The 20,154-nt window shown below is 41.6% G+C and overlaps 2 protein-coding genes across 12 annotated transcripts in view; one reads left to right on the forward strand and one right to left on the reverse strand.

Annotated features, from left to right (window-relative positions):
- Positions 1–18,655, reverse strand: part of LOC135219333 (zinc finger protein DPF3-like) — a 345,538-nt gene extending 326,883 nt beyond the window's left edge. For all 8 annotated transcript variants that reach the window (XM_064256007.1, XM_064256003.1, XM_064256006.1 and 5 more), the window contains exons 1-2: positions 18,517–18,655; positions 6,519–6,628 (exon numbers count right to left, since the gene is read on the reverse strand). In XM_064256007.1, the coding sequence (XP_064112077.1) occupies positions 6,519–6,628; positions 18,517–18,560 (154 nt within the window). In that variant the 5' untranslated portion in view covers positions 18,561–18,655. The remainder of the gene's footprint in view (positions 1–6,518; positions 6,629–18,516) is intronic.
- LOC135219335 (PEST proteolytic signal-containing nuclear protein-like) overlaps positions 18,510–20,154 on the forward strand; it is a 121,324-nt gene continuing 119,679 nt past the window's right edge. The window contains exon 1 of one of the 4 annotated variants that reach the window (XM_064256008.1): positions 18,510–18,642. In XM_064256008.1, coding sequence (XP_064112078.1) covers positions 18,559–18,642 — 84 coding nt within the window. In that variant the 5' untranslated portion in view covers positions 18,510–18,558. Of the gene's footprint in view, positions 18,643–19,192; positions 19,351–19,499; positions 19,620–20,154 lie in introns of those variants that run through there. The other 3 variants (XM_064256010.1, XM_064256011.1, XM_064256012.1) reach the window with 3 other exon arrangements.

Raw genomic sequence — 20,154 nt, forward strand, 5'->3', positions numbered from 1 at the left:
GCCTGGCTTCTGGCTGGCGCCAGGCGCTTGGCAGGAGTTACTTCCTTTCCAACTTCTCGCCTGTCTGATGCTCCGCTCCCCCCAGAGATGGCCGCCTGTGCGACAATGGCCCCTGGAAGGCTCGTTGCCGCCTGACAGGAGACCGTTATCTACATCTTTTTACAGGAAGCCTATCGTCCTTTCTATGAGCAGGCTCCTTGGAAAGTACTCCTACCAAAGACGCTAGTTGTTCCTGCATATTTACAAAATCTTCCTGGTAGAGGACTCCTCCTCATTCGAAGCAGGAGAGGGAGATCTGGAAGGCGCTCGAGGTTCCCTTATCGTCCATGGATCTAACTCCTTCCTAGCCCTCTTTACTACCGAAGGCGCATCTTCTTCAGAGAAGCGCTCGGGGCTAGAGTTGAATTCAGGCTCTTTCCAATTCCTCTTCAGCGGACGGGAAAGCTTCGACTCCTTCCATCCTCTTTTCGGAGAAGGAGAACCTGAAGACGAAAAGCACTCTTGTAGGACGCTTTCTATAGCGGTCCCTGGCAGTCTGAGACATAACAGATTCCGCCGAAGGACGCCTGATCGTTGGGGATTCTCCACGACCTCCGTAAGGCTTTCGACTTTCCTTCTCCTCTGGGCCAGGGAGCTTGGAAGCGGTCTAGGCCTGGGAGCGTCGCAGAGACAACCAGACACCCCCTCCACCACACTGGGGACACTTATATCACTCGAAAAATCACATTCACTTTGCTTACCTTCCAATGCTGCCATTTTTTCCTGCATTTTTTGAAGGGAAGCTCTGAGTTCTGCAATTTCCGAAGCAGAATCAGAGGGGTTAGCAACCTGTGATCGGGCTGATAAAGAATGAGAATAATTATAAGAAGAAGCAGCTACAGAACTAGATAGAAGTTCACGAGATCTAGATTTACTACGGCTTTTGTAAACCGCCTTCCTCTCTCTATCTTTCTCTAACTTCTTCAAGTAAGAAGTTAGATTCTTCCATTCTTGAGCACTCAGTCTTTCACACTCATTACATGTGTTCTCAATCAAACACTCAACTACTCTACATCCACGGCATGCCCCATTGTGAGGATCTACCGAAGCCTTCGGAATCCTCACCTTACAGCCCTCACTCACACACACTCTGAAACTAACACTAGAGTCAGACTATTCAAGAAAAAGCCAAAGCCAAGTCCAAAAAACAATTCCACGATAGCGAATGCGCCAAACAACGATCCAAGTACGTCACCAAAATTCAGTCGAAAGATGATCAAAAGCGTTGAAAAAAGAATTCCAGTCAGGAGGTAGTAACAACAATGTTGACACCACCGGCGACAGAGAAAATCTGATAGAAAAACGGGAATGGTTCCTAGTCCTGCCACCCAGACGGGGCGGGGGGTAGATCACCTGACCTACCTGTAGCGAGTGCCGCGAAATTTGAATTTCTGTCGTGGACGACGGAGTCGATAGCTAAGTATATATCTAGGTAAGTTGAATGTATTAAACCAGTATTTTCCACACCACTTCTGGAACAAATGTAGCCTGCTGGGAGCAGGATATCTGTGACTGCATTGCTATGGCCTCAGACGTCATGGTGGAAAAATTTTTAAAGCCCCCAAGCAGCTTACAAAAACAACGCACACTGGGACGAACTCCAACTGACTATATCTCTGAATGACTGCTAAATGTGCACTTAAAAGGAACACCTAGCTTTTCTCTATCTCAAGATCAGCTTGTTTCTCAATACAGTTGTGATGCATTTTCTGTGCGACTTTTTAATTTTAATTATCTTCTTGACAGATTGTCTTCATATTCCAAGACAGACATTTTGTCATTTACATTTGGTACACATTGAATAATTCATTCCTTTTGTAGGCATTCTCCAAGGACTTGATTTCTATTTACCCTCAAAGACCTTGCTCTTGTTCAAAATTACTCTCAACTTCCTCGCCCTCCAAACACTTCCAAAGTCTCTCCCTCTAGCCATCTCCAATCAGCATTGTGGAAAATTCTACATTTCATACATGACTTACCTTCCTACTGCCTCTATATCTATTATCTTTTCTCTGGCTGCATTACCCCATCCATAAAGATATTTAACAGGCACAATCTATGTCTATTCCATTTTAACACTAATCCTCCAACTTAGCTAACTATAAGCTGTAACACATGCTTCAACTTCCCTTATCAAGACATACTTTACACACAGTGTTCAGCCATTCAATCACACTTGCACAATAGTACCACTACATCTTACTCATCATCACATCAACTGCTGGTGTCTTTCCGGTTTTCAGCTTACTCACAATTTTCCCACTAAATGGTTTTATACCTTTTTATATAAGACTCCAAATTCTCCTCGGTTCCACAAGCACTAATCATTCCCTCCCCCAGAAAAAATCACTCTTTGTTCTTGCCATTCCTTAAGGGGGCCGGCCGGCTAATGCCGTTTTTTAACGACAGGACTTTGACATTCATACCACTTAATAAGGTGACTTGGGACATCTCCAAACCGCATATGATTTTCGCCTCTGACCTTCGGTTTTGTGACACCAGGGTCAATTTATCCCGAAAATAACCCATTTTCAAATTCTATCTCCTCCTTGATATTTAATATTAAGACCTGGGATTACTACTACCATATATAGACCTGATGTCGACTCCAATCAAATGGAGTTTTTTTTTTCTAAAAGTCACTTTTTGCTAGATATGAATTTTCAAATATGGTAAAAAAAATAAACCCTGTAAATCACGAGAAAATAATTTATAAAGAAAAGACGAAACAAAACTTGGAAAAAAGGGCTCTATTTGATTGTTCTATAATGTCTTTCTGAGTTATATATACCAAAATTCCAATGTTATAGCTTAAACTAAGAGAGGAGATAGATTTGAAGATCAATAAGTATAGTTTGAGATACGGCCGTTCAAAGTTTTCCTTCGTATTTCTATAAAGACAATGTTAATAAATAATGATTATTATGAATGTATATTTCTTTTTTGTGTATTAATAAACCAAAACTATTTTATTTATCATAATTTAATCATAAATGATGATCCCTTTGCTCATATATCGTAGCCTGGGGCACTGCTTGAGGCAAGATGGGGCACTCCTTCCTACGTAACCCCCTCTCTCCCCTTATCCCTCACTAACTCGGCTTATTACAGCGAATTTTCTTCTGTATGTTAACGAGATGTTTTCCTTGTATTTTCCTCTTTGGCATGATGACATTCTTGCCAAAACAAAGATAAACAAAACGTAAATGCAAGAGAATGTCAGAGGTGAAACTCGAAGGTGTACTCTCTTCTTACAAAGACATTTAATAAATCATGATTATTATGAATTTCATATTCCATTTGGGTATTGAAAAAACCAAAACTATGTTATTTATCATGAATGAAGATCTCTTTGCTCAAAGATCGTAGCCTTGGGCACAGTGTGACGTGTGCTGTCAGACAAGAAGGGGGCGTTACTAGGCAACTCTCCCCTCTCTCTTCACTAACTACGCGTACATTATGATATTCTGTAATAATACTTGAGCGATTTTTCTTCGTCTGTATGTTAGCGAGATGTTTTCCCTGTCTTTTCCTCATTGGCATGATGAACTTCTTGCCGAAACATACATAAACATACGTAAAAGCAAGCGAATGTCACGAGGTGAAACTCGAACATGTAACCTACTTGAAGTCTATGGTCCAACTGATTCATGATTGAACCAGATACTCGGCCTACTTGCTTCTGCGAGCCACGGAATCTCTACAGATGCATTTCTCACAATTTCTTTGCCAATAATTATCAAAATTTACGATAACAGAAGAAATATTGCATTTTCTTGTACGGATGAATGTTTTAGGCTTATTGAGTTATGTTTACTAATTACCCTGTAACTACGAAAGTAAGAGGAATTTTGACGAAATATTTCGTATACGTATTCTCAATTGCCATATGAAACTCCATGAATTTTTTCATGACTTTGCATTTTTCGCCCTATACCACCATATATAGGGGTTACGGCCGGCCCCCTTAACATGCTGTCTTGTCACCTATGTGTCTCTCTAAGGATAAAAAAATCAACCTCATCTCTAGTAGTAATCTATACAATTATACCATCTACTCATATCCACCCACAATCCGTGCATGTTCAAACGTCCAACATGATTCATATATATTAACATCTTAGACCAATGCATTTATGTGTAAGACTTTTAACCCTCTTACGCCGGAGCGGTAAATAAAAAATTGTCTCCCGTATGCAGGAGGGGTTTCGGAGTGAGCGCGGAAGCGGAAAAAATATTTTGTTCAAAAAATCACAGCGCGCTTAGTTTTCAAGATTAAGAGTTCATTTTTGGCTCCTTTTTTTGTCATTGCCTGAAGTTTAGTATGCAACCATCAGAAATGAAAAAAATTATCATATCATATATAAATAATGCAATATAGATAGCGCAAAAACAAAAATTTCATATAATTGTATTCAAATCGCGCGTGTGCGCAAAACGGTTAAAGGTAACAAGTTACTTTTTTTTTCGTTGTAATGTAACTAAATTGCGATCATTTTGGCATATAACACATTGTAAAAACGATAAAAGCAACACAAAGAAAATATTATCACAAAATAATGCATGAATTCGTAACGCTGCGGACGTAAACAAATATTTTTTCAAAAATTCGCCATAAATCTAAATATTGTCCTAGAGACTTCCAATTTCTTTCAAAATGAAGAAAATGATTGAATATTACAATACTGTAAGAGTATTGCTTGCAATTGCAGTTTTCGACCATATCTGACGAGTTAAAGTTGACCGAATAATGGTCAATTTTTTTATCTATATATTTTATATGCAATTATTTCGGAAATAAGAAAAGCTACAACCTTCAAATATTTTTCGTTTTATTCTACATAAAATTGCGCACATTTCATATATAAAACTCTATGAAATGCCTAATATGAAACGGGCAAATATTCCGAGAATGGGACGTATTTCGGAGATTTGTGGCGGAGAATGGAGGGAAGGAAAGAATTTTTTTTTTAAATTCACCATAAATCTAAATATTTGCTAGAGACTTCGAATTTGTTTCAAGATGAAGATAAATGACTGAATATACTAGACTGTAAGATAAGAGTTTTAGCTTACAATTGCGTTTTCGACCATTTCAGTAGAGTCAAAGTTGACCGAACATGGTTTTTTTCTATTTATCGTGATTTATATGCAATATTTCAAAAATGAGAAAAGCTACAACCTTCAATTATTTTTTGTTGTATTCTACATGAAATTTGTTGCACATTTTCATATATAAAACTTTATGTAACGGCTAATTTAAAATGGTCAAATATTACCACAATCCGCACGTATGATTTTTTCGGAAGTTACCGTGCGGACGTAAAGAAAATGTTATTTTTTTCATAAATTCACCATAAATCGAAATATTGTGCTAGAGACTTCCAATTTGTTTCAAAAGTAAGGTAAATGCTTGAATATTACTAAAATATAAGCGTTTTTAGCTTACATTGCGTTTTTCGACCCATTTCGGTAGAGTCAAAGTTGACCGAAGGAGGTTTGAAATTTTGGCAATTATCGTTATTTATATGAAAATATCTCAAAACAATGATAGAAGCTACAACCATGGGTTTTTTTTTGTAGTTGATTGTGCCCGAAAATTGCACACCTTTCCATATATAAAAACTTTGTATAATAACGGCTAATTTTAAAATGGTGCAAACATTACCACAATCACATGTATGATTTTTTTCAAAAGAGTTACCGTGCAGACGTAAGGAAAACGTTTTTTTCATAAATTCACCATAAATCGAAATATTGTGCTAGAGACTTCCAATTAGTTGCAAAATTAAGGTAAATGATTGAATATTACTAAATATTGAAATATTGCATTTTTCGACCATTTCGGTAGAGTCAAAGTTGACCAAAGGTTGAAAGTTTGGCAATTATCGTTGTTTATTTATATGGAAATATTTCAAACTGATAAAAGCTACAATCATGAGAATTTTATTGTTGTATTCTACATAAAAATGCACACATTTTCATATATAATACTTCATGTAACGGCTAATTTACAATGGTACAAAAATTATGTCAAAGTGACGAAATAATTTCCGAGATGTGTCACAGATACTTTTTTGTTTTAGTGCGCAAGAAAGAAATTCGCGCTTCCGTGCCTGCGTAAAGATTGTAAACAAAACAACACCTTGATCCGTGAACTCCCACAATCCCCCAAGGCGCGTGATTCAAAAGTTTTAGGCTGGTAGGCCTATAAGTATTTTTCCGCGAATTTAAAAAAAAACTTTTGTAAGTCGACGTAAAATACGTCCAGTCGGCACACGGGAGACAAAAAATGTCGACGTAAAATACGTCCAGTCGGCGTAAGAGGGTTAATGAATTCTCAATTACATGGATGATTTGACCTTGAAGGCTCCTGAGGTTAAGCTACAGAAAACAACACTCAACTATCTCTGTGAGGCAAGGCCTCATTATAGCATATGACAGCATAATCTAAACCGTCAAACAAAATCAGTACTTACCTGTTTGAGAATCGAGGAAGGGTAGACGGGTCTTCCGCTCTCGCATGAGTCGTACATTGTAGTTGGCACTGTTTATCATCAATGAGCGGTACTGCACGTCCTGGAGAAAACTGTAGAGAGAAATACCAAATTTAAAAACAGACAATAAAATGAAGCTGGAAAACTTATCTAGCTTTGGTGTACTCTTCTCTTCTCTTCTCTTCTTAAAATGAGTCGGAAGAAGTGAAACTTCCTGACAAGAGAGAATAATTATGACTTTTCAATAATTTTTTTGTCTGCTATGTAGAAATACTTAAAAAATGCAAACTTTATATTTTTCTCTGAACTAAGGAAATTCAATTGTTTACAATGATAGTTCAATACTTTATTGATAAACTAACCAGTAAAGTATCTCCATTTAGTTTAGGCCTTACAACCAACCACTGGGACCTTTCAGTGCACTGGTGCACACTGTCATAGCAGACAACAGACAGACAACTGAGTGAAAAGGCATAAATAAATTGAAACTAATACGAGAATATCTGCGCAGGCTTTGGATGCATATTTCTTACAGTAAAAAACCCTTAAAGATGCTGAGTGAGTATCCTCTAGACATGGCATTCACCATTTCAATTATTAAACACTTGCCAATGTTTATAAAAAAAAAAAGAGGAGGAAAATCAGACATTTACTGTAGAAACAGGAATTATTCAATGAAACACCAAGAAACTGAGTATGGTATCAGTCAAATAAAAACTCTGGCGCACTGATGTCACTGAAATTGGAATACAATATTGAGGCCAAAAGCCAAGCACCGGGACCTATGAGGTAATTCAGCACTGAAAGGAAAACTGAGAGTAAAGAATGTTTGAAAGGTGTCACTAGAAGAAAACCTTGCAGTTGCACTGTGAAACAATTGTTAGGAGAGGGTGGAAAATAAAGTGGAAGACAATAAGAGGCACAGTACAAGGAATGGAAGAGGTGCAGACAGGGGTCAAAGGATGCTGCATAGGGCCTTCAGTGCATAATACCTACAGCGCACTGCATGAGGTGCACTGATGTCATGAAAATCCTGTTCACAATAACAATACCTCATGTAAAATCGAAGCCTATCAAGCGATGGTGAACAATTACTAGTTTCCTCCATGTGACAAAAATACCTGACAAAATGGCAAATTTTTCCTCAATTTGTACTTTTCATACCTAACAAACCTGAGGTCTTAATAATAAGATAAATATTCTAGTGCCAGCTGGAAACTGGTTAAAAAATATAAAAGATTCTAATACAAGGAGTCTGTGGCATCTGGCAACTTGGGCGTATACGAGGTAGAGAGTGGTCACCGACTATGCTTGAACCCTGTGATGCACTTTCTTTCCAACCCAGGATATCAGAGGGGCAGCTTGAGGTAGGCAATCAACTTTAAGACCTCAGGATTTTAGCTATGACAATACACTGATTAAAAATTTGTCATATGTTCATAAGTAGAACAAACCTTCAGTCTTAACAATAAGATAGACTCATACTTGGAGGGAATCTCATGTCCTTGCATGGTAATGGTTGCTGTATGAGACAGCAAGCTCTGGTTAGAGCAAATATTCTACTATACAAAGCCCATATGATGAAGCATCTGAACTTCATAGACTGTTACAATACAGTATATTCCATCATGGGTACAGAACAGACAGAGTTTAGTGTGCTGCACGGTATAGGAAATGTTTAGATATCTGATCTGGGCTATGCAACAAACTTTCTTTTATATGCAAGCCAGGCTCTGTATAAGAAATTTTTACTGAACATGTGGCACAGCAGAGTTGAGTTTAATTAATAGACCTACATACACACACTTGGAAAAAATAAAAAATGATATTGTAATGATACAATTAAGTTTGTTCATACTTACCCTGGCAGATATATATATGCTGTATTTTTCCGAATCCGACAGAAATTTTTTTAAACACTTACGACACACGCAGTGGGAGTCAGGTGGTTAGTACCCATTCCCGCCGCTGGGAGGCGGGTATCAGGAACCATTCCCATTTTCTATTCATAATTTTATTTCCACTGTCTCCTGAGGGGAGGTGGGTGGGTACTTGATTATATATATCTGCCAGGTAAGTATGAACAAACTTAATTGTATCATTACAATATCATTTTGTTCATGAAACTTACCTGTCAGATATATATATAGCTGAATTCCACCTTTGGTGGTGGGAGTAGACAGAATAGAAGATTTAGGAAACATATATATGCAGATAATTGATATCTTGGTTCCTTACCTGTTAGCATAGCTGACTTCGTGGTTTACTGCCGCGTAAGTCTGCTTGTGCTACTAGAGTTGCCAGCAAGGTAGAGACCTATAAAGCTGGTGCACTCCAGATGATCTGTCACAGGGGCGAGACCACGACGTGACTAGACCATTGACCATACAATGAGGGCAACGAATTAAAACAAAACCACCTGGTGTAGCCCCTACCAAAAGATTTAACCACTTAGACTAAGCTAATGGAAGGGAGATCCGCCGCAGGCGGTCAACCCCACAACCATAACACAAGTTAAAAACTCCCCTAACCATTAAAGGATAGGATGAGCGCTACCTCCTGCCCCGAAAAACAGTGTCTGCAGCGACGTATGTCCGAGCGAGTAACAATTTTTGTATGTTGCTTTCACCTCCCGCAGGTAGTGTGAAGCGAACACCGAATTGCTTCGCCAATAAGTGGCGCCCAAAATATCTTGATTGCCATATTCTTGTGAAAAGCCACCGAAGTAGCAATAGCCCTCAACTCGTGGGCTTTCACTTTTAGAAGCTCCATGTCACTTTCACTACACTTTTCATGGGCTTCCTTAACCGTACTTCTTTAGAAGAACGCCAGTGCGTTCTTCGACATTGGAAGATCTGGTTTTTTCACAGAGCACCACAAGTTCTCCGAAGAGCCTCTGCATGCTCTGGTTTTCTGCAAATAAAACTTGAGAGCCCTGACAGGACACAGGACTCTCTCAGCTTCAGGTCCCACTAGCTCCGACAACCCTTTGATCTCGAACGTCCTCGGCCAAGGGTTTGAAGGGTTCTCGTTCTTTGCTAAGAACGTAGGACTTAAGGAACAAACTGCACTATGATCCTTGAACCCAATGTGCTTGCTTATGACTTGTATTTCGCTAAATCCTCTTCGCCGTCGCCAGAGCGGTTAGGAAAATGGTCTTCCGTAGTAAGATTCCTAAGCGAAGCTAAAATGGGTGTTCAAATTGACTCGACATGAGGAAACTTGAGTACCACGTCTAAGTTCCACGATAGTACTTTTGGTTGGAGAACTTTTACAGTCTCAAATGATCTAATGAGATCATGAATGTCTCTATCATTCGCTAAGTCGAGTCCTCTATGCCTGAAGACCACAGAAAGCACGTTTCTGTAGCCTTTAATCGTGGGAACGGCTAGTTTCGCTTCTTTCCTAAGGTGAAGAAGGAAATCTGCTATCTGGCTCATAGAGGTTGAGGTGGAGGAAATGCCCTTCTTTCTGCACCAACTTCTAAAGACAGCCCACGTCGATTGGTAAACTGCGATTGAGGAGGGCCTCCTTGCGGTGGCAATCGCCGTTGCCACAGGTCTTGAAAAACCCCTCGCTCTGGCCAACTTCTTGATAGTCTGAACGCAGTCAGACTCAGAGCGGGGATGTTTTTGTGGTACCTCTCGAAATGGGGCTGTCTGAGTAGATCTTTCCTTAGGGGCAGAGTCCTTGGAGAGTCTACCAGGAAGGACATCACCTCCGTGAACCAGTCGACCGCTGGCCAGAAGGGGGCGATGAGGGTCATCCTCGCTCCCTCTGACTGCAGCGAACTTCCTCATCACTTCCCCGATGATTTTGAATGAGCGTAAATGTCTAGTCCCGACCAATTCCACAGTAGGGCGTCTACTGCCACTCTCCCGGGTCAGAACTGGGGAGCAATACAGCGGAAGTCTCTTCGTTCAGAAAGTTGCAAAAACGTCCACATGAGGACGTCCCACAGCTTCCATAGCGCCTGCCATACCTCCTGATGAAGGGTCCATTCTGTCGGCAGAAGCTGTCCTTGCCGACTGAGAAGGTCCGCTCGCACGTTTTCCACGCCTGACACAAATCTTGTCAGAATCGTGACGTTTTGCGACTTCGCCCAAATCAGGATATTCTTCGCGATGGCGAACAGAGAAGGAGAGTGAGTTCCCCCTGTTCCCTCAGGTATGCCAGGGCTGTGGTGTTGTCCGAGTTTATCTGAACCACTTTGTTGGAGACTTCCTCTTGGAAGAACCTTAGGGCAAGGTAAATCGCTGAAAGTTCTTTTAGATTGATGTGCCAGGACACCTGTTCCCCTCTCCAGGTGCCTGACACTTCTCTCCCTCCTGTGTTGCTCCCCAACCCGTGGAGGACGCGTCGGAGAACAACACTAGGTCGGGGTTCCGAAGCTTGAGCGAAAGTCCTTCCGCAAGCTTCTTTTTTGGATCCAACCAACCATTTGAGGTGCTTTTTCACTTCTTCTTCCGTCAAAAACAAGACCTCTTCTAGATCCTGTTTGCGTGACCAATTGCTTGAGAGGAAGAACTGAAGTGTCGGAGGTGCAACCTTCCCAGAGAAACAAACTTCTCCAGTGAGGAAATGGTCCCCAAGCAGGACTTCATCCATTCCCTCACCGAGCATGTTTCCTTCCCTATAAAGGCTGACACTTTGTCTAGGCATGAAGTTGTCGCCCCTGGGACGGAAAAGCCCAAAAAGCCACTGAGTCCATCTGAATCCCCAGATAGACTAAGGATTGAGAAGGAGTCAGATGCGACTTTTCAAGATTCACCAGAAGTCCAGGGACTCGCTAACGACAAAGTCGTGTCGAAGGTCCTTCAGACAACTGGTCTTGCGATGAGGCTCGAATAAGCCAGTCGTCTAGGTAGAGAGAGATCCTTATTTCCGCAAGATGGAGCCACCTCGCAACATTCTTCATAAGAACGGTGAACACCATCGGCGCCGTGCTGAGACAGAAGCAGAGTGCCCTGAACTGGAATACCTTCCCTTTCAGGACAAAACCGCAGGTATTTTCTTGATCGGGATGGATGGGGACGTGAAAGTATGCGTCCTGAAGGTCTAACGAGACCATCCATCCCCCGGTCTTAAGGCTGCAAGCACGGATTGAGGTGTCTCCATCTTGAACTTCTGCTTGGTAACGAAGCGATTTAGACTGCCGACATCCAGAACGGGGCGCCACCCCCCTGACTGCTTCGGCACTAGGAACAGACGGCGGTTGTAAAACCCTGGAGAACTCCGGTCGAAGACCTGTTCCACCGCCTGCTTCTCGATCATTTGATCTAGTAGATCGTGAAGCACTTTCTGTTTTTCTCCCTGATACGAAGGAGACAAATCCTTTGGTGTCGAAGACAGCGGGGGTAACTTCAGGAAAGGAATTCTGTACCCCTTCTTGACGATGTCCAGAGACCAAGCGTCGGCACCTCTCTCTTCCCAGGCTCTCGCGAAATGTAGAAGTCTGGCTCCTACCAGTGGCTGAAGGACTTCCCTCTCACTTCTTGCTCTTAGAAGGAGCGGGGTCTTGCCTCTGAAAGAGCCTCTTCCTCGAGGGGCTGGCTTCGAGAAGAAGCAGATCGAAAGGGCTTCGATTTCTTCAAAGCAGAGGACCCAGAAGACGAAGTAGTTGTAGGCTTCCTAGAAGACTGCGCCAGAAGGTCTTGGGTTGCTTTCTCCTGGAGACTGGCAGCTATGTCCTTTACCATAGACTGGGGGAAGAGATGTTCTGAGAAAGGAGCGAAAAGAAGATCCGCTTTTTGCGCTGGCGAGACCGACTTTGCAGTAAAATTGCAAAAGAGTGCTCTCTTCTTAAGCAGTCCCGTGCTGAAATGAGCAGCCAATTCCTCAGAACCATCCCTGACGGCCTTGTCCATGCAAGACCAATACACTGGACAGCTCCCCCAGACTGATGGAATCAGAACTCCTGGACCTGGCATCCAAAACTCCTAGGCACCAGTCTAAGAAAATTAAAGACCTCTAGTGTCCTGAAGAGGCCTTTAAGGTGAAAGTCTAGCTCACTATGCGTCCAAGAGACTTTGGAGGAAGACAGAAAAGATCTTCTGGCGGCATCCACAATACTACCAAAGTCTCCTTGAGCCGAGGCTGGAAGCTTAACTCCGACGTTTTCTCCCGTCTCGTACCACATACCAGCTTTGCCACAAAGTCTTGAAGGTGGTAAAGCAAAAGAAGTCTTGCCTGAAGCTTTCCTCTTTTCCATCCAATCATGGACCTTGCGAAAAGCTTGCTTCGTAGAAAGCGACTTCTTCATTTTCACAAAGCCCGAGATCTTAGTAGCTTGGATGACGAAAAACTGAGGGAGGAGTACGTGGAGCTTCAGGCTGGAAAGTGTCTGCAAAGACTGACTGTAGGCAGACGAGTCAAAACCTTGTAGTCCGTCGAGACTGGAGCCAACTGCTGTTCGTTTCGTCCACTTCGACGAAAGCGTCACTAATTTCCTCTTCAGACACTGGAGAAGTCGGAGGAAGTAAGGAAGAGTCACGAGCTTTCTCAAAAGAGAAAGAGCGGCGAACAGGAAGAGTTCCCCTCCCGCTTCCAACTTGCGTTTGCGGAGGTGGTAAACTGACGTCCGTATGCGCGCGCGCTTGGCGTCCGAAGCCAATCTACTGGCGCCGACTGAAGCGCGCTCGCAGCAACAGGTCATGTACACCTGGCGTCCACGGCGCGCGCTGAGCGTCCACTGGCGCGCGCCGAGCGTCCACTAAAACGCGCTGAGCGTCCACTGGCGCTCGCTTACCTTGCACCGAATCACGCTCGGCGTCCACTGAAGCGCGCTTGACCTTCACAGAAAAGCGCTCGGCATCTAAAGAACGCGCTTCCTATCTACAAGTTTCGTAGTAGCGGATACAACCGCTTCCCGAGAGCGAGAAACGAATTTCTCACCTCCTCTAGAAAGTTGCTGGGGAGCAGAACGAACTCTAGAGGGAGACTCAAACGGAGAGAGAGACGAGCGAGGAGAGGGAGAGGGAGAACGCCTCGACCTCTTCACAGGAAGATTGTCATCCTTCTTACGGCGACGTGGAACAGTCTCTCTCGAAGAAAAAACATCTCGAAGTTGCTGCTGAAGAGACTGGAGAATCTTGCTTGTAGGTGAAGCCTCCTTTTCTGGGGAGGGGCTGATCCTGTGAGCAGGCGAGTGGCGAGGGACGCTTTCTTCCTACTCCCAGGAACCGCCACTTCACACACCTTAGAGCGACTGCGGCGCTCGAAAGAAACATCTAGGAAAGACTCCGCCTCCGAAGAATCCTTACGCTTCTTCTGCGGAGGAAAAGCAGCAAACGCACTATCAGGCGACGAGCAAAGTTCCGGAGAACAACTTGGACGTGAAGCGTCCCGAACGCGAGCCGTCCTTTTCAGCGGACGTGATGCGGCATGAGAGCTCCACCCCTTGCGCGGGGAGGAAGCTTCAGAAGAAGAAAAGCACTCCTTGAGAAGACGTGCACGCGCATGCTCCTTGGCAGTCTGGGTAGGTTCGTCAGAAGCTGCCGAACGCACGCCAGATCGGTGGGGGTTCCTCGTAACCCTCCTTCGACTTTCGACATGCTCTCTCCCCGTAACCTGGGAGTCAAGCAGAGGTCTAGGTCTAGAGGCGGAATGAGGCCGATCTGACGCACCCTCCACTACACAAGGGGCACTTTCACTGCACTTTTCTTCACTTTTGCTCTCCAGAGCTAACACTTTTGATTCTAAGTTACGAATCGATTCAAGAATTAGCGATAAAGTATTACCTTCTACCGACACTGCTTCAGGGCCGGAGGCAACACTACAGGGGTAGGAGCATAAACTACAGAAGGAGGGGTTAGCAGGAGAATCATTAAAATCTTGCCTACCTGAAACACTCCTGGAGGAAGACCTCCTTAACCTATCTCGCTCAAGTTTCTTAAGATAGGTTTCATACGCCTTCCACTCAGACTCTGTTAATCTTTCACACTCCTTACAACGACTTTCAAACGTACATTCATTCCCCCTGCAAACCTTACAAACAGAATGTGGGTCTACTGAAGCTTTCAGTAGCCTACCTCTACATTCGGACATAGAACAAAATCTAGCGCTAGCTGAACTAGACCCTGACATCTTGATCAAAGAAAAATCAATACCAAAATCAAATCAATCCAAAGTCAACGTGTGCCAAGCCACCGATCCAATTCAGATACCAAAGAAAAAACCAAAAGGGATACTCAAGTAGCTAGTAAGTTTCCAAAATCTGGACGGAGGTGCTGCAAACAGGTGTTTCCAGCACCGGCGACAGAAAAATTATGAATAGAAAATGGGAATGGTTCCTGATACCCGCCTCCCAGCGGCGGGAATGGGTAATAACCACCTGACCCCCACTGCTTGTGTCGTAAGTGTTTAAATTTCTGTCGGATTCGGAAAAATACAGCTACATATATATCTGACAGGTAAGTTTCATGAACAAATGTTGCTTTGGTCAACCTGCTTTTAAATGCACTGCATTTATTTAAAAAATTACAGTCTGAACGTTGCTAATTGATCTGCAGAGCAACCCCCATAGATTTCATATACATACATAGGTATATGCACAAAATTATGAATATATACATATGAGAAATTAAGTATAAATCTGCAGTGCTCAGCAGTTCTAATTTTGCTAGCAGGGTGATAACGTGGTAGCCAGCCCGCATGTAAAGGTGATGGGAGCACTGCCCTCTCGAGCAGTGTCAATCTAACTGTTGGAGGGAGGTGTGATTTGAAATTTGTCAAAGCTTAATCAATATATACTACATATTAGTGATAGTGATCAAATTAGTGACAATACTGATGATGTGTAATGTAATGCAGAATAGTCAACTCAGTGGTGAGTTGCAGTACCAAGTGGGAAAAAAAAATTATAACCACATCAATGTCAATGAGTAAAATTCAAAATACGTAGTAGCTTTAGGCAGTGGTTCTGCTGCCTTCCTCAGCGGAAGAGAGAGCGAGGAGAGACAAAGGGGAGTGAGAGAGAAAGTGTGTGTGTTTATGCAGTTAATATCATGGAATTTAAAAAAAAATGATGTAATAAACAACACCCCAATGAATGATAGACACAAGCCGCCACTGCATAAGGTACTGAATATTTTATAGGACAAAAATATAAAGATATGAGGGTTATGTTTAGAACATCATCTACTCTGAGTGGTAAAGGCACAATCTGAGAGGACAACCTGAAAATTTATCTACCATGAACTTTATATCAAGTATACATTAGCTAATCCACCTCTTCTTGGTGGTGGTTCTGTATAGCCTATTCTGATTATACTGTACTGAATTAAAGTACACATTGGTCATAATCAAATGTTAACAATGGCTTATTGTATTCATTAATAACATTTAAAGTATACCAGTATTAATAACATTTCAACTATACCACTGTAACGTATCTCTGCTTTAGGGTGATTACAAGCTACAAAACTCTGTAGTGGTCACTACTGTATCAAATATATTTAACTGTGAAAGGTAGTTAAGTAATGAGGCAAACCTAACCCAACTGAAAGCAAGATTGGAATGAATATAGCCTAGCCTAGTATATGTTCTTAGGAAGAAATATGATTGATAGTAATTTTTTAAAAATGACTTCTATTCCCACAATACAGGTATTTTTGGGCAACAAATTTTGTGTTTTAACTGCTACCAACAGGTATTTGTTAATTAACCATTAAGGGATGGGCTATATATAGAGTAAACTCCCCTTGTTTGTGAGACATACTATGTACCACACGGCCCCACAAATGGCTAAAAACTGCGAATACTTAAAACCAATCTAAAAATGCTTACAACTCCCTATTTTGATAGTTAAAACACAAAACCTCTAAAACTGCTTATACCTCAGTATGTTAATACGTAGTTTTATCATAAATAGTGCATTTAGCCACGAAAATGATATGAAAATACAGTAATGTTTATAAATATTTTTCAGTGAAAAATACTGTGAACAAGAGAATTTTCTGTGAATAGAGGGTACATGCAAGCCATAGAAAGATCCACGAGTAGGAGAGTCTGAGAATCGTGAGTCCTTGAAAACAGGGGGGTTAAGCACACTCCCAGACTACGCAAACTTTAATGTTGGCCAATTTAAGAAAACACACATATCGCTGGAAAGAGAAAGAGATGCAAATGGACATTTTCTCTACCATCTTCATGGGAAGTTGAATGCGACTAGTATTTACAATAGTGTTTGGGGCCTCTTTTACAAGACATTGAAAGTGACTAGTATTTACAATCCTGTATGGGGCTTCTTTCACAAGAATGTCATAAAAATGTGCTAATTTTACAAAGTTAAACATGTTTTGTCTAATAATTTATTTTATTTTCTTTCGTAAAATTATAATTACAACTCGCACAATATCGTAACAAATAAGAACTTAAATCAAGAACAAATTCTGAGTATATTTATTGTAAAATATTGGAATTGGAGATTCAGTAATTTTTTGTGTGGTATACATATTTTTTTCTAATATTTCTTGGGACTTTTATTTACAAAATTACAATTATAGCTGACATACAATCATAAAAGATAAGAACTAAAACCAACAGCAATCCCTGGGTATATTCACGTGCAAATAAATAAAGACATCATGGGACAGAAAAGGACAATATAGTATTCCCTCATCAAGTTCCAAGTCAAATATTTATGGACCATCATAGTGATATGAATATTTTTCCCACTAAATTCAGCCAAATTGCATAGCGTGTAATGTCATTACTCACTGCTCAAAACCTTTTACAGATCATCATATGAGCATGCCTGTCTATTAAGGGTTAAACAAAATTGGAGGGATAAGCAACTGCTAAATATCTTAGTCACACACTTGCATAATGGGATTAGTAATGCTACCAACATTCACATCAGAATATCAGCAATGCGATTTGCTCTGTCATATTTCTCCCATCTTCTTGCTGTTGGAACAGCCACAACCTTTTCAGGGATAAGCAACTCAAATACTGACAACATATGGTAAAACTACAGAACAGCCCTGCACAGACTATTACCTTGGAAATTGATTTTCCCCCATACTTTTAGTGTTGCTGATGAAGGAGATGGCGTTGCTTATTGTCAGTCAATTATTATTAACCTACTATTATCTCCTACCCAACATGGTTGGGAACCATTTGGGGAATGCAGGGGTTTTGGGTGGGGGAAATTGTTGGGAGAAAGACTGGACTACCATGTTGTTATATGGAATGGTTCCTTACATGCACAAGTAGGCTAATTAGGGACCTGTATGTATGTTTAAGAAAAGTTTGACTAAGGAAACCTACATACTACCTACTATAATAGGAACTACACTAACTTAACGTATCCTAAACTAACCTAACCAAGTAGGCCCTGTTATTTAGCCGGGACAGAGCCCACAGTGAATGAAACTTCACTTTTTACCAAAAGCTCCTCGGTAACACTGTGAAGCCTACGTGCGATGGCATTCCAGCATACAACTTCTGAGGCTTATTGCAGTCGACCGACAAAAACTAAGGGTAACTTCTTGATAAGCAACCAAAATATTAGGATAGGAGGAAAAATAAATTTCCAAAGTACCTACCTAGGTACCTAAGACCCGATGCAGACCCGTTTCGTAGTTCTAGAGATTTTGCAATTCTGGTTGCTGTCATAATATGATCAAGGAGAAATAAAACAAGACAAATTGTCTAGACATTTTGGTGCACAGGTACGTGCTGGCCAATGTCTAAATTAAGATTTATCCTAGGCTATGCTGGCCTAAATTCATGGTTGGGTATCAAGTTACTGATAGTAGATGGCTACCTATACTACTATATACAGACCGGCATGCATTTACATCAATCAGTTTGGAATATATGCATACATGAATGAAGTCTGGCAATGCCGTAAAATTAAACTGAATGAAATCGAATGACATGTAAAGCGTAGATGGCAGGGCAGGGGAGGGACTTCAAGTGACTCTGTGACCTGTCACCATCAGCTGACCTCTCATCAAACAATACCTCTCCGTACCTGCTTATTTTCTCCAAGTTGGACTGCACCAAAGTGTCGGCCATGTTTACGTTGGCGCCTCAGACCTTAGGAATGGTCTACAGAAAACAAAATGAGCACGTAATAGTCAAAATTCAGCGTCCATTGGTAATTAGTGGTGCGTTCGTCGTCGTCTTCGACCCATTTGTTTACAAGATTGACCAGAGTTCGATCTCCGGCTTAGGCTTCGGTACGCGGAAGCACGTTCAATTGGCTTCTGTTTATCCCACGCAATACATAAACAAACTTAGCTTCCATATTTTGATCATAATCCTGCAAAAGATGACATAATATGTTAATGATGGCGGTCCCCTTCACCGTTCCTTTCTGGTTTAAATAAGAATTTTATCGCTCTAAACATGTATCGAATGCAAATATTCACTCTAACATTACTGTTAAATTATGCGATTGTGTTCTGTCGGCCATGACTAAGGAATTAAATATTTGACTTAAAATTTTGGAACATTTGCAAAGATTCGTGAAAAATTTTATTGTAGATATTTTACTTGCACAATGTTCGAGCCTGTAACTGACTCTGACTTTGAATTGCCTTGCCTATCATAAAAATCTATTTCAGTCCTTGAATTGATAGAATCGTTTTTTATGTAAGAAAAATTGATGTTTACATATATGCAGACTTTAAAAATTATCTTGGATTTCGTTACAATTGAAAAATAAAAGTTGTAACAGACATTTCAACAGAATCGCACAATAGAAGATCATTGGCTTGGTCCGTCGCGCGCAAGGGGTGTCGGCGTCTTCAAGTAATTTATGAGCTTCGGTTCTTCTTTTTAGGCCAAATGAGTAGACGAGAAGGTAGTGTGAATTCTATGCCAGTTTTTCTACTTGCGGTAGAGCTGTAAGCAAATGTGCGACTAGCGCACGCAGAACAGTGAAACTAGTTATACGTTACTGGTTGTTATCCCTTTGGGGGCGCGAGAGGTTGACATGAATGGAATATTAGCCTGTCGCCTCCTACACATTTTCCTTTGTTCTTTGTTTGGGTCGGGAGGGCGTCTGGGATTGGGTCTGTTCGCCGCCCTTGTGTGGGAATGTTATCTTTGGTCTCATATTAGTTGTGTGTGGTAGGTTAATAGGTCTACCTATCGTATACTAAGACAGAAAGGTCGAGGCAATTCCTCGGCTGACAGGTCAGGTGTCGTCTGTCGCAAAGGGTTTCCCGAATCACCTGTCAAATTGGACTGCCTGGCTGTTTTGATAATGACCTACAATTCTCTATTTTATGTTAGACGCACAATGTAGGCTACGAAGATGTGGCAGACCACGGGTTCGATTGTTATTCGTCCTTCTAGGGTAAAATACTGTAGCACAACCACCTTCCTGAAATTCTTGGGCATTCCATTGAGGGGTGAGAGATATGTATTTCTGGTGATAGAAGTTCACTCTTGACGTGGTTCGGAATTCACGTAAAGCCGTTGGTCCAGTTGCTGAATAACCACTGGTTCCATGCAGCGTAAAAGCACCATACTAACAAATAAACAAACAAACCACCCTCCTGAAGAAGTACTTTAACACGTCCTGTAACTCGGATAGACATTAGTCAAGAGCCAGCGTCCATCGAAGCAACACCTTAAACCTCTAGTAAGTTTTTTCTCCCAA

Source organism: Macrobrachium nipponense, chromosome 1 (genome assembly GCF_015104395.2).
Source record: "Macrobrachium nipponense isolate FS-2020 chromosome 1, ASM1510439v2, whole genome shotgun sequence".
Taxonomy (NCBI): Eukaryota; Metazoa; Arthropoda; class Malacostraca; order Decapoda; family Palaemonidae; genus Macrobrachium; species Macrobrachium nipponense.